The 15,690-nt window shown below is 35.9% G+C and overlaps 1 protein-coding gene across 1 annotated transcript in view; it reads left to right on the top strand.

The window, feature by feature from the left end:
* ATP9B (ATPase phospholipid transporting 9B (putative)) overlaps positions 1-15,690 on the top strand; it is a 172,587-nt gene that overhangs the window by 129,787 nt on the left and 27,110 nt on the right. The window contains exons 16-18 of the mRNA XM_063299021.1: positions 10,690-10,851; positions 11,304-11,396; positions 14,510-14,593. Coding sequence (XP_063155091.1) covers positions 10,690-10,851; positions 11,304-11,396; positions 14,510-14,593 — 339 coding nt within the window. The remainder of the gene's footprint in view (positions 1-10,689; positions 10,852-11,303; positions 11,397-14,509; positions 14,594-15,690) is intronic.

Genomic DNA, 15,690 nt, shown 5'->3' with positions numbered 1-15,690 from the left:
CTGTTTTGTGCACACCTCTAATTAATTCCTCTTAACACCTGTGTTTTAATTTATTGTTTTACCATGATTTTTACTTTTATTTTAATTGTTTTTAGTTTCTATAAACTGTTTTAGGATTCTTTGTAATCTACTGTATTTTACTGGCCTTTGTAAGATGCTGAATTTTATTGGCTTTACGTTTGAAAACTGATTTGAGGAAACTGGATCATAGAGCGGGCAAAAAGAAGTAGAAGAGCAGATCAGTAGAGTACTGTCTCTTGAATCTAGAAAGCAAAAGAATACAGGAAAAGCCTTGGTTTGTGGGCTGAGTCATGGCTGACTGAAGACATTTCCGTGAACAAGCAGAGACAATGACCACTGTGTAGAATGAAAGACCGATGAGCAGACCAGTCCTTCAAAGCTCTCCAGAGAAGAAGAGAACGGGAGCTCGCCCACGAGTGTGCTGAATAGCAGCTCCTTGCGAGGAGACTATAAAACAGCGATCTCCCATGGGTTTGAGCATGGAGATGACATCTTTGCTCTTGGCAGTGATGGAGCCTTTTATCAGGACACTAAGCCAGCTGAACTCACTTTCTAATCACATTCGTAAATGTTAAATTTAAACCACTTTATGGATACTTTTTTATTCCATTCAATCGTCTCTGATTCTCAGAGACTACCTGGACAAGTCCCTGCAGTTTTCTTGGCAAGGTTTTTCAGAAGTGGTTTGCCATTGCCTGCTTCCTAGGGCTGAGAGAGAATGACTGGCCCAAGGTCACCCGGCTGAAATTTTTAACAGATACTTAAGAGTTTAAAATAATATACAATTGGCAAAAAGCAAAAAAAAAAGGATTTTGATTTAAGAAAGTTTAAATTGATTGGGAGACCAGAGAGATTTGGAATTTTGGTTATTTTTGCTGTAAGATCTGAAAAAAACAAGTATATAGTTAAATAATATACTCATGGGAAATGATTGAAATGGAACTAAACACATTTTAGGATCTGAGGCTTGATGAAGATTGCAAATGGACACTACAGGGAACTAAAGGACCAGGCAGAAAAGAGTTAAGATGGCTAAGACAACTATAACCTTCTCTTAACTGAAAGAGTTTTTTGATAACTGGACTGACATATTAATAATTAAAATCTCAGAAAGGATACAGATTTCAATGGATAACTTTTTAGAAAATGATGAGAATTTTTTTTTATAAACTTTGAAGTTTGAAGGCATGGAAGACAACAAAATTGAGATTACGAAAATGGGAATACAAAAGACAAATCAAGAAAAGGATCTGGACATGAAACAGCTGAGACAAGAAATCTTGGATGATGCCTCTTTATGGGATTTACAAGTAGGCTGGTAAAAGCTTTGAAGACTCCTCTTGAATGCCAAAGTTTGATGAAAAATCAAATCTTGCAATGCTATTGGAATGATTTAAAGGTTAAGATTGTGAAGAGCAAAAAGGAATATAAAGTTTGATCAGGGATAAATTATTTGTTTGATATTTCTGGTAACTCCTAATGGACTTTTTGTGGAACCAGGACTGAAAAGATGACAATTCCTTGATTGTGTATAGATAAAAGTTAGGCAATGGGGAGAAGAGGTTTTTTTATTTGTAAATTTACAAATAAAAAGAGGGTGAAAAGTTATTACATTAGCTAATGCTTGGTGTGATGAAGGTTGGAAGCCACTTCATTATTGCCTTTGTTGCTTTTTCTTTTCTCTTTCTTTTTCCTTTTGTTCTTTTTTCTGCACCTTCTGAATTTTTCTTTTATTTTTCTTTGTTCTTCTAGTTTAGTGTATTAGTTTTTACAAGGATTATTAAAACTTCAGTACAATTATATTTTAAAAAAGAAAACCTTGATTTGTACTTAGTATACTTCGAGATGTTTAGGCAAACAGACTTTGGATGATATATCTAATAACAACACTTCGTTTTCTTTATACCAAAACTTGGACTATTTAAAATGCAGTCAACCCAGCTTTCTGTACAATGCCTCTGCTTGCCCCTGGTTTTCTACAATTAGCAAAATAGCTTTGTTTTATTCAGGCAGGCATTTGTAGCTAATCTTGGCTGAACAGTCAATCAGGATTTAGATTGTTTGGACGTGGCCTTATCAGCATCATTTTGTAATCCTTAATATCAGTCTTCTAAATGTTTTTTATAAATTTAACTTTTCCTAATGATTTTTCAAATTTTGTTAAAGGAAGATAAAGATGCAAAATCTTTAAAATAACCTGAAACTCATTGTAGGAATTTTTTTATAAACCTAGGTTTGGAAGATCAGAAGGTCTTCATCATATTTTTTGAAGAGCTATATTGATGCAATGCCTGCAAATTACTGGAGCCTAAGGAAAATAATGTAAATGGTTCATTATTTAGTGTATTGAGCTTTCTTGCAGTTGGTTGACGGATGATGCTAATGTTTCCCAGTCACACAAGTACTATTTTAAAAGTATTCTTATTGAATAAAGTGCTGTGAATATTGTACCCTGGAGCTTTATTTAGCAAAACAGCTCAGCTGATGTTTTCTTCTTCACTGTATAAATGACCTATCAAAATATACTTAGTTAATAAACAACAACCTTTTAACAACTTAGTTTTATGTGTTCAACCTTTAATAATAAAATCTTTACGATTTTTGCACTGTGGTATGTAATAATATCCTTAAAATTTATAACATATAAAGTAAATTGTAGAATAAGTTCACAGCAGACTGTAACATACAAGATACAGTTTAAAATAAAAATTATTCTTCCGTTAAAATCTAAAACCCTAGCCATTCAAATGCACCCTAATACATTTTAAAGAAACTAACACCAGTGCATCATTATAATGCATGTAGCTACTGTAGCTTCAGATTAGTAACTTATTCTGTATTCATAGCATGAGTTCTGCTTATGCCAAGCTCATTGTTTCTTATGATAAGTGATCAATATTTCATTTTCTCTGAAAGAATGGAAAGTTTCATTTGTCTATTCTTAGTGCCCTCAACAGCATAGCAAGGAAGGACTCAAACGGTACAGAGAGTTGGGTTTTTGACACTGTACTGCATGTTCAGTTAAACTGGTGCTAAGATGATGAAATAAATAGTGTAAAAAGATATAAATAGGTAGACCAATGAGTTCAAAAGCCACAAAATCCAGATAATTCTTGTTATCAAAAGAAATTCATCTTTGGTATGAAAGATTGATTAATCTCAATTTTTAAAGGCACACTAGCTATTATTTGATGGTATTTTAACTTATATTTCTATAATTCCAACACTTGGAACATTTAAACACTGTGTTAATATTTGCTGCAAGCAGGGTGATTTTATCATATGAATTAAAGTTAAAGATGTTTAAATCCTAATAATGATCATTATCAGTGGATGGGTCTCATATTGTATTATAAGGAGATTACCCTTATACATATATATTTGTTGAGATCAGAACAATTGTACACTAGGCATATCTGTTATGAATTATTATTTCTTACAGTAATTTGCAAAAATTTGTCCTCAGTCTATTTCATGAGATATTAATGTGCTGCAGCGGAAAAATTAAAGGAAGAGAAAATAGGATAAAAAGAAACTTTAAGGCTTTCGTGGCCCTGCTAAGCTAGCTATTAACAAAAGAGTTGAAAGTAAGTTTTAAAATTTAACTCTAGAAATGAATATGTTTAGAATATGTCAAAGAATTACTCCAAAGGGTGAGATGTTGAGACAGAAGGAGGATTTCACTACATTTAAGAACAGTACTTTAGATCTTTGAGGCTTCCCCAGACTTACAAAAAACTGAAACTTTCTGAGTGTGTCTCAACTGCTGCATCTACTTTAGGAGCAGGATATGTATTGACTTTGTCACCCCAGAATGGAAAAAAAAACCAGAGTAAATTTATTGAGTATGAGGGATTTAGTAGGTTTCTAGATACCTTGTTAATTACAGGCAGGATAGTGAAAAAAACCAAACACTTGGTTAGAGATAGAAGGTGTATAATTATGGCTAGATATTGGGAAGAGGTTGATTTATTTGGAAAGGGAATAACGCCTGACTATTGCTGATTTTACTTAACTTTCTGTCAAGCATACCAGATCTTGTAGGTTTGTCCTTATTTGTGTAGGAGTCTGAATCCAGAAACATAATGGAATAATCAGTTAGATTTGGAGTAGGGTAGGCTCCTTTTTTGGGGAGCAGTTTTGGTCAGAGTGGTCAGAAGGTGAATTGGTGCTCTCTTTTTTTTTCAGGATGTATTGAGGCTAAGGCTTAATAATGGCTATTATTTATGCTGTGCACATATTTTCTTGAATCACAGAGGCGTTAAATCTGATGGTTACTCATACTCATACTTGTTCTGGAATTGGTGGGATTGGTGCATATGATATTATGATAATATCAGCGGGAAGCAGTGGTTTATGTCTTGTCTGCCCCTCTTTCTGAACTTTCCTCTCATAACTGAGTAATTGTAAGTTGTAATAGAATGTACAGTAAAAGGGAGGAGGGCAAGCTCATTCAAGGCTGTACATGCACCAGCTTTGTTAGTTAGAATGATCCAAACTGGTAGCTGTGAGCACTGGAGAGGTGCTTGCCTCCAGTGTCTCTGGACCAAGGCTGATGCAGATCAGAATAGACTTGGGGAAACCTTCAGTCTACCTAAAACTAGGAATCCACAGCAAAAGGATTAAGGCCTTATTTACATGCACAACAGATGAGATAGCAAAATACTGAGGTAGTTCTGTTTGCCGTTCAGAAGGATTACATTTCTAAATTCTCATTCTCTCTGTATCATCTCTGTGCAAAAAAACCCAAAGCCCCAACTCTTAGACCAGGCAAAGGAATTTATTAAAGCATTTATCTCTTTAGTGGAGGAGATATATCTGCTTCCAAAGTGGTACCCCTCCTCCCCAACCTATGCCTTTATAAACAGTTTGAAGCTAATGGCTCAGAGAGGCCTGTAGCGAAAGTGGTGTTTAGCATTGTAAAAAAGACTTTTCTTGCTGAACCAGAAGACTAGGAAAATGCGGAAAAGGAAAAGACATTCCTAGAACCAGCCCAGATGTTTCGGTGGTAGTACAGAGGCACTGTATTCAAAATAAACTAGATTTTTGCTCCTGTTTCATGCCCATGAACTGATTCTATGAGCATTGTTTTAATGAACAAGGAAAAATGTAAGGTGCAAGGTTATACAGTATGTTTATATAGACTCTGCTCACATGATGTAATTAAATAGACTTGGAGTAATATTAGGATGTTATACAAACATTCAAACCCAGCCTTTTGATTCTGAAAACTAGCCCAAAAGGAGTAATTTGAACCTGAAATAGCCCTGAGGCTCTTTAGCGAAACAAACTTATTTCAGTCAACCACATTAGGAATCCATATCATTGTGGATGAAGTCAGGGAAGGGAACTCTCTTTGCTTTCAAAGCAGGCAGAGCTCTAAAGGGGCCTGGCAACTTTTTATTTTTTGTGCCATCAGCCTACACAGGAGAGGTTGCAGGAAAGCAGGGGACAAAAGAGTGGGGTCAGTGCCCACAGCTCCATCCCCAGTGATGGTAACTCCAGTTTACCACAGGGGCCGTTCTTTTTTACTCACTGAAAAAAAAGGACATTTTTGTCTCCTATCTGGGAGGACTTTAGAAATGGCTATTACACAACTGACTGGGTCATCTTTGAACTGCACTGCTGGGAGGTAGGTGAGTTGGTTACGTCAAGGAGCAGCTAACTGTTGGGTTATCTAATCATAGTCATAATCTATTCTCAGTTTTCTCCAAGTACTTTTGATTTGTTTAATGTATTTTGTTAACTGTTGGATGCTTATTTTTAGAATAATCTAATAACTACAAAATCTGATGACTTAGTTCCTTGATTTCTATATGCACACAGGTATAACTATCTAAAATGTGGTTGTGCTATAAACTGCCAACTCAACTAGCATGTGAAGCCAAGCATAAACTGAATAATAAACAGATGTGAGTCACCAAATATAGAACACTCAAGTCCTCGTTGCAAAGGGACACAAATGAGATGATAGGGTATTAACGGAAAGATGCAATTTACAGGTCAGAATGTAATAGTAACCTTTCACAGTGAAAATTGAAAATTAACCTTTGGAGTATTGGATCATTTGCAACTAATATAGCAGGCTTCTTAAACTTTAAAACGCTTTGCTCTTGTGGATTCAAAAATGACATTTTAAACTGTATTTATTTTGCTGTCTTCCTCCTATAGCCATCTTTTAACAAAATTGTAATTTACAAATGCTACATTAATACAGTTCTGTGAAAAAGCATTCGCCTCCTTTCAGATTTTCTGAATTTTTGCATGAATGTCATCAGAACTTTATGTATTACTGGTGTAAAGGGAGCTCTGAGTAAACAATAACACCAAAGATTGCTGTGCTTGATTCATTTCATACCCAAATTCATCCAAATAGCCAATATGAAAAAATAATTGCCTCCAAGAGTCAGTACCTGCAATCAGACATTTTCCTGTTGCTGTCGATCAAACTCTCACAACTTTGTATGCAATTTTGGCCTGTTCTTCCATGGTGAACTGGTTCAGTTCAATAACTTCTGAAGGTTTTCTAGCACAGACTGCTCATTTTAGACCTTCCACAATATTTCTTTGGGATTATGTCTGGAGTGTGACTTGGCCATTGCAAAATACCGAATTTGTTTTTCATCCATTCACTTATAGACTTGCTTGTATGTTTAGGATCATTGTCTTGCTGCATGACCTGTTTGCATTTTAGCTTCAGCTGACAAACAGATGGCCTGATATACTTCTGTAGAATTCTCTATAGCAAAGTAATGGGAAATCATCCAGGTCCTGAAGAAGCAAAACATCTCTAACCTATGACATTACCACCTCCATGCTTGATATTTGGTATGAGATTCTTATTGTGAAATTCAGTGTTTGGTTTCCATCATTCATTACAGCCATGTTGCCTGAAAAGTCCCATTGTTGATTCATCTGTCCATAGAACATTTTTCTGGAAAGTCATCCAGGTGCTTTTTGGCATATTTAATATGAGCATCAGTGCTCTTCCTAATAAGCAATTTCTTCCTCCTTGGTATAGTGAGGCTCCATTGACTAGGCTGCAGAGGTTGTAATCTCCAACACTATAGTTACATGGCTTAACTAGGCTCCTAGTTTTGAACTCAGCAAAAGTCTCCTAATGGAATGGAATGTGAGAATGACCTTGGAAGACCGGGGGGGGGGGATGCTTACCACTGGTTAGGTGGTAAATAGGGATGGCGGGAGATTTGTACTTTCAGACTTGCAAGATTCTGTTAATGTAGCGTAACAATAACGTAAAAGTAGCTCATTTGGCTGTGTTTCCTGTCTGGTTTACCTGGGAGGGCTGACACACAGACACACATCTGACAATGATGGCATCAGAAAAAACTTTATTGCAACTAGACTGAAACCATATTAAGCAGTTGATTGAATTCTGTCAGTGTGACAGTAGTTCCATCTTCTTCCTACCTTTCTCACCCTTTTTATGGACTCTTTGCCCTGTGCTTCAGAACTTTGAAACCAAGAGGTTGTTGGTTTTGTCATAACTGCCCTGAGAGCTGCTGGCTCTCTGTTGATCTCACACAGCTACTGTCCCATGAACCCATTTTATAAATCTAAATCCAGATTATGAACAAATAAATAAAGATTTACCCAGTGTTTACCCAGTGTTTTCTGTGGATAAAAGTAGAAATGCTGACTTTAGCTGAAGTGTTAGAAGCCTGCAATCCCTGGAAGTTGCTGAGGGTTGTTTGTGATTTCCAGATGTTGTCATGGAATAATTTTGACAGGAGTGCCACTCTGAGAAAGATTCCCTATTATTCTAAACCTGGTTTGGTTTTAGAAATGGTTTTGTAACTTTTTCCAGTCATTGATTACTTTTTATATAGGTCTTCAGAAATTTATTTTGATCAGGGTATGAGATGCCTGTAGAATATATATCAAGGGACCTTCACTTTGATAAAAGTACCAAAGTTTGTGAGATTTACATAAGGCAGGGCTAGCCTAAATCAATCTGATTGCTTAATGAAGTAGTCACACTGCTGGCCTTAATTACCAGTTGAATTGATTGAACTAAATGGGGGGACAATTACTTCTTTCACCGGCATATTGCATGTTGGATGATTTTGTTTATGAATTAAATTAGCACCAAACATTGATGTCATTTTTTCACTCACACTTCCTTTATAGGACCCCATGAAGCTCTGATAACATTCAGTGGTAAAGATATGCAAAAAGTCAGAAAATCTGAAAGGGGCAGATATATTTCACAGAACTGTATATGACCCCTTGGTAGATCTTCCAACCTCTTTTCTTTTAGATTCATTTTTCCTCCTCAGGTGTTCAGTTAATCTAGCGCCAAGAATTACCAAAAAATGGATTATTTAATTTCTTTATTCTTTATTTCTTTATTTCTTGTTTATTATTTCACCACATCAGTGGTGTCTGTGATGGGAGGAGTTAAAGGCAATATCTGGATCCTTTGTAGTCAGGATTCAGACCTGAGTATGGAATGGAAACAGCATTGGTTGTACTTTTGGATGATCTCTGGCATGGGCAGGATGGTCGCTGTGCTTCCATCCTTGTCTTACTTGGCTTCTCTGCGGCTTTTGATACCTTCAACCATGGTATCCTTTTGGATCAACTGAGGATTGGAGGTGGGCAGCATGGCATTGTGCTGGTTCACCTCCTTTCTCCAGGATTGATTCCAGTTGGTGGTGATCAGGGAGAAGAGATCCTGCACTCAGCCCCTACTGTGTGGGGTGCCACACGGTTTGGTGCTCTCTCCTATTCAACATCTACATGAGACCGCTGGGTGAGCTCACCCGCCACCATGGGGTGAGGTATCAGTATGCTGATGATACCCAATCGTACATCTCTGCCCCTGGCTAATTAAGTGATGCTGTGGACGTCTTATCCTGGTGTCTGGAGGCTGTGAGGGTCTGGATGGGGAACAACAGTCTTCAACTGAACCCTGGCAAGACTGAGTGGCTTTGGGTTTTGAGGCCCTCCAGTTCTAGGACTATACCATATTTGTTACTGGATGGGGTTGCACTGACCCAAAAGACCTTGTGTGCAGTCTGGAGGTCCTCCTGGACTCACAACTGCTGCTTGATGAGCAGGTGGCAGTCATGGCTAAGAGAGCCTTTGCACAACTTTGTATTGTACACCAGTTATGCCCATTCCTAGATCGAGGGGCCCTTCCCACAGTCACTTATGTCCTGGTCACCTCCTGGTTGGCCTATTGCAATGCACTCTACATGGGGCTGCCCTTGAAGAGTATCCAGAAGCTTCAGCTGCTGCAAAATGCAGTGGCACAAGCACTTATGTATGTTTCCAGCAGAACACATGTTACATCTCTGCTTCACAAGCTGCAGACTTGCACAATATATTTTTGAAAACTTTCTCATGCTAGTACAGATTGAATACTATGGTTCCCTGAAGGGTGTCTCAGGGGCCAGACATTGTATCAGATTTAACTCTCCAATGAAGAGGTGAGGGCTCTGAACATGGAGAAAGAAACCTGATATCAGAAAACCCTCACAGCCAATATTTGGAGTATTTTAGTTTAGGAAAAACATCAACAGTAGGAATTATGACTGCAGTGGCAAAATTATACAAAATAATGGCAAAAATTATATTTTCATGTTTACAGTATTAGATCTTGAATGAAGCTCAATGCTGGACAAGTGCTGTGAGAAAAAGACAGTTAGGAATTCTTAATTTCACACAAAGTTAAATTGTAGGATATATTCAGACAAAACTTAGTGAGGTCACTAATTTGAACTTCTTTAAAAGGGTTTTAAATTTGTAATGATAAGACTACTAATGATTACTGGGGGCGGGGTTCCTAGTTAATTATTTGTTTGCTGGGTTTATGTGCTGTTCCCAATCCGACAGGACTCTGAACAGCTTACATTCTCTTCTTACAATAAAAGGATTAAAATGAAAAAAAAAGTATAATAAAATGAGAAACAGTAATAAAATGGTAACACAAAAGTTACTAAAACAGAAATTAAGGTTGCTGAGAACAAAGCATCCAACCACAGCCCAGTAACTTTTACTGGATCTCCTCCCAAGGCTTTCTTAAAAAGCCTTGTTTTGATGGCTTTCCTGAAACATTAACAGTGTGGGAGCTAGTTTGATTTTGAGTAGTAACCTATTCCAAAAAAGTGGGGCTACAAAAGAGAAGATTTGACCTGGAGTGTTAGTGAAATGTAACAAACAAACAATACATCTGTGATAATACAGTAAGAAATCTCTAATACATTATAACAATTAAAATAGACGAGAGAGAGAGAGAGAAAACAGAAATTAATAAAAAAGAAAAAGGAGAAAAAGAAGACGGGGAGGAAAAAGATAGTTGTTTAAGGATTGAATTTTATATTGGTATAAAATAGTTACTGGTGATAAAGGCAATATATTGTTTCCAATATCAGGGATAATTTTTTGTTGTTGTTGAAAATCAGTTGACAAATGTACTTTGATAGTTGCTTCTACTGTCCATTCTAAATTGGGATCGCAGTGATATGAGAAACCTATACAAAATGCAATAATTACTGATTGTACTGAATCTATGAAAATTTGTATAGTGTATTCCTTTTCATTTGCTGATATTTTTCAAAAGCTCTGCAATGAATTTTGTTGTGTTCAGCTTGATTTGCACTGGGTATACTTGACCATAGTCACTGCTGTATTTCTATCTAGGTAGCTCTGGTTCAGTGGACAGAAAGTGTTGGCCTTACTTTGGTGAATAGGGATTTGACTTCAATGCAACTGAAAAACCCCAGTGGACAGATTCTGACATACAATATTCTGCAAATTTTCCCTTTCACATCTGAGAGCAAACGAATGGGAATCATAGTAATGGTATGTGTTGTTAATATTTCCTTTCCTGATTGGAATCTTTGTGAAAATATACTTATTTATAATATAAGGCCTGGCAGAAAACATAAATGTCCTCCAAACTATTTTCAGAGTAGATTTTGTTTTCATACATGTTATGGGGTATGAATTGATTCATTTCTTTCTTTAATATAATTTTTATTAAGAATTTTAATTACAATAGTATGAATTCATTCATTTCCTAACGTTTACAAATTCCATATTCTAGAGATGATAGGAATAAATATTGTACACATGGCTTTAGGTCTGCATTTGATTCTTTTTTATTATTATTATTATTAGTATTATTATTTATTTATTTCTCTATTTTCTATCCTGCCTTTATTATTTTTATAAATAACTCAAGGCGGCGAACATACCTAATACTCTGTCCTCCTCCTCTTTTTCCCTAATGTTATTGCTTTGCTTACTTTTAGGATGAATCTACAGGTGAAATCATGTTTTATATGAAAGGTGCAGATGTTGCAATGTCCTCCATTGTTCAGTATAATGATTGGCTAGAAGAGGAGGTAAGAAATCTTGCTAACAGTTGTTTCAGTTTTGGAAAAAAGCAAGTGTTTTACTTTATCATTAAAAATGGAATAGTGGGATTTAAGGAATAGAAACTGAATAATAATCTTTTCTAATCTAGTAACATCTCATCTTGTCTATGTCAAATTTAAAAAAAAACAAGAGTGATAGATTTGGGAGATTTTCAGTGGTTCTGAGGTTTTATCTAATATTTGAAGAGGAAAGGAAAGAAAAGAAAAAAACGAACAGAGTAATGTAAAATGTTTTTACTGAACACGGTATCTATTAGAACACAAGGATATTACCTTAAATCTAAAGAGTCATCATAGACATAGACATGCTCTCATATACGCTCAGTCTGTTTTGGGCTGGCTTTGCTTTTACTCTGGACAGCAGAAATGTAACTGAAAATATATTTAAATTATGTATGAATGCGTATGTTTTTTCTAAATAAATGCATTACAATATATTGCTGTACTGGACATCAGCAGTTGTCTTTATTTGACCTTACATATAGATAATATGGTAATGTGATAATCACACAATGCATGTTCATAATGGTATTGGCAATATAAATCAATAGCCGCTTCAGGCAGTTTGATTTAATCAGGGTCATGAATAAATTAAATTCCCTGAAGACCTAATAAAGTGTCATAAAAATTACGTTTGGTGATAATGATGTACAATTAATTGTAAAATACTTGCTTAATTTATTTAGCATTATGAGGTCAAATCAATAAGCATTTTGCATTAGAAAGACAGCATTTTGTTTTTTTAAAAAGTAATGAATCTAACTCTTTAATTTTACTATTTCAATAGAGAAAAATAAGCTTGTTGCCAGCTATTTTTATGATATGGTATAGACTTTTTCTATGATAAAGGTACTTATCAGCATGAAGACATATTTTGAAACAATATTTAAAAAAGAAAAGGAACAAGTAGTTTAAGACAGATGGTGATACACAGGAACTTTGGAAATCAAGTGACCCAGTAAAAAATCAGGCAGAGAACCAAGGAGAAAATGAATGTCTGCTCCAAACTTTGTTTACTGTATTGTCCCAGTGTATTTATATGAAATCTTACTTTCAAGGAAAGTAATTAATTTGTAAAACTTAATAAGGAACCTCACTTCTTATTCATTCAAGGAAGAGTGCAGGATCCAAAAAAGAAAAAGTGAGCATAAAAAAATCTTAATCCATTTAGTAGGGCTTGCCTATTAAATTCCATGAGGGTTATTTTTTTTATCTATAAATATGTTTCATAATATTATTAATGTATTTCTGTCCTGCACTTAGGCCAAGTCTACAAGAAGTAGTTTAATAAAAATTTTAAAGAAGAAAACAATGAAGCATATTAAAAAAAATAACAGGAGAACAAAAATTGGAATAAGAGCAAAATTGGTGGGATAAAAATAATTTTTAGGAATTGTTTAAAACCTGTGGTTCATGAGGCACAGTCAAGTTTTCAGCAGAAGAAATTCCACAGTTATTAGGGCACCAATAACATGGCTCTGTCCTTTATACCTACTAGGCTTATTGATCTGAGGAGTATGCCTGACAAGCCTTTCTTGCAGCTTAATGTAGGACACTGAGAAGTTCAAATGGGAAGAAATTCTTCCTCAAGTAACTTGGATCCAAATATCCCCTTAGTTAATTGAGACTGAATTTGCCTAACTCCTACAAGCGTATTGGTTTAGAATTTTGCACTGACATTTTTGGTCTTTAAAGGTACCTTTAGAGAACCTTACAATAATCTAGACTGGAGCTCTAACTAGTTTTCTCTGCTAGGACCTTGTTTCACAAACCAGCCTAAGTTTGTTAAAGGTGCTTCTAGCCAGGGAAGTCACCTGTGAACCAAAAGATAATACAGATTTCCAAAGACTTCCCTCTCCTCAATCGTATGTTTTTGATTATGCAGGGAGAATGTAGTCATTCCTCAGACTGACTGTAAATTTGTAACCAAATGGCAGTTTTCCCACCAAGAGTACATTCATCTCAAACTGTTTTAAGCTTCAGTTAGTTTGCCTCCATCATTTCCAAATGATGGATTAATAGAGACAAGAAAAACCTACTTGTCATCTGTAATTTGGTAAGGCTTCAGCCAAATCTCCATGTAACCTCTCTGCAATTTCCTGTATTTTAAAAAGTCATGGACAAAAACCAGCACAGACACTTCAGAGGCCAAGTGGCCATGGGATAAGGCAATCCCTCAGCACTGCTTTTTGGATTAGCTCTTCAAAAATAACCAGAGCTAATTTAATTTCCACTTGAAGGATGTAGAGGGAATGGGGAATGACCTTGAAGGGCAGGAGGAAGAGCTGCTACCAAGGCAATGATTAGACAAGTGAGGCTTGAGCCCATTCCAAGAAACTAGTTTAAGTAAACATCTCAACAGGCTCCTCCCTAGTTCACATAAAAAGGGGGGGGGGGGTCACATTCAGACTTCCAAGATTCTGTTACTATAACTCTTACAATAAAAGTAGTCAGGACCTACATGGCATTGGTTTCTTAGTCTGGTCTACCTTATAGTGATGTCAAAGGGTCAAAGAAACATACAAAGTAAAGCTGTTGATTCGGATGTCAATAGGTGTCAGGCTTCAACCACCAGCCGGTACTGGAGCCCAGTGGGCAAGCTCACAAGAATTTCAGAATTTCAGATAATGATTTGTTAATTGAGAAAAGTTAAGAAGCCATAATGAAAGAATTCCAGTGACTGCTCTGTTTCAAGAGCAAGTCCCTCCCAAAGAATCAGTATTCAAACCCTTCTGTACCTTTTTCTTTTGTCCACCAAACATAAAGAGATGCTTGGCTCCCTCTTTTGGGTAGGAGGTCCAGTTTCAATATTTCCTTTATCTTGTCAATGATCAGATCTATTGTGACACTGCCTCTCTCTGACAGTATGAGGATGAACTCTCACAATAGGAGAATTACTAGGGCAGTTGAAGGAATAGCCCCGTAGACAATACGATGTCTCAAGAATAAAAGGATGGTTGTGCTCTAATGCACAACAATGTAAATCGGCTTGATAACCTTATTTCTTTTTGTATCAATACTGTATATTCCAGCATGATTCATAACTACTTCATAATTATTTATTATATTTGCAATTTTAGTGTGGTAACATGGCAAGAGAAGGTCTGCGCACTTTGGTTGTTGCCAAAAAATCCTTAACAGAAGAACAGTATCAGGATTTTGAGGTAAAAAAGAGTTGAAAGACAAATATTACACTGAGCCCAAGTAATGCAAGAAACCCCCTATTTAGTTCACATATATAATTTCTCTTTAGGGTAGACAAGGGATAGGTGAGCTCCACCCTCACTGGCTTCATCACTGGTTTGTTCTTTGGAGGATTTCTTTTGATTTGTACAGCGTTGTTTTTCTGCTTTTTCCTCACCTTCTGCTTCATCTGAATCTTTCTCTTCCATTACTATGTTCATAAGAGTCCTCCGTTTGAGTGGGTGGAGGAAGATATCTATCTGGCATGCTAATGATAATGCAGACTCCTTTTGTAAGACTTCTGAGCTACAGCTGCATTCATACTTTTTTATAACAGTGTCAACATTTTTATTATCGGTTTTAATATGGTGCAATTTTTCTTATGCTAGTAATGTGGTTTTGTTTGGGGGGAATACTATTTTAATGTGCATTGTAGACATAGATGCATTCTTCCAATAATTAGCAAGAGTATTATGACCCTGCTTCCTAAATCCTTATGCTGTTCTACCAGAGGGTTGGATTTTTTCCTGCTTATAGTGGCTGTGATGGTTGCTGCTGACTGATGTGTTCCCATGTTTGTATTTCCCCTTTGGGTTCTGGGGCAATTGACATGGACACCATATTGAGCATCCAGGTAGATCAATGGTTAGATTGCAGAAAGATTTTAATGAACTATTACCATTAATTTTTAATCATGCTGAATATAAGTAAGTATGGGTACAGCTAGAACAGGAGAAGGAAAAGGTAACAGAAAATACCATATCATAACTGGAAGTAGGATAAATACCACAAAGTAGGAGTACTAAAGAGTTGATTTTAATGTTCACTTGGTATAATAAATTTAAGTGGAATGAGCTCTGCATAGTCATATACAAATTAAAACAAAAACGAAATAAACAGGATAATTAACAAAACATATAGATTCTTCTACACATCATTCAACTTATACATTATTAACTAGCATAACTAATTTTACAGTTATATAAAATCACATGGGGATATAAATATAATTTATTTCTATCAATAGAAATTAGATCACAGAAGCCAGCACAGGTAGAACATAAATAAGCTAAATAAA

Source organism: Candoia aspera, chromosome 3 (genome assembly GCF_035149785.1).
Source record: "Candoia aspera isolate rCanAsp1 chromosome 3, rCanAsp1.hap2, whole genome shotgun sequence".
Classification (NCBI taxonomy): domain Eukaryota; kingdom Metazoa; phylum Chordata; class Lepidosauria; order Squamata; family Boidae; genus Candoia; species Candoia aspera.
The sequence above is the reverse complement of the archived record's forward strand: the minus strand, read 5'-3'. Positions and strand labels throughout refer to the sequence as shown.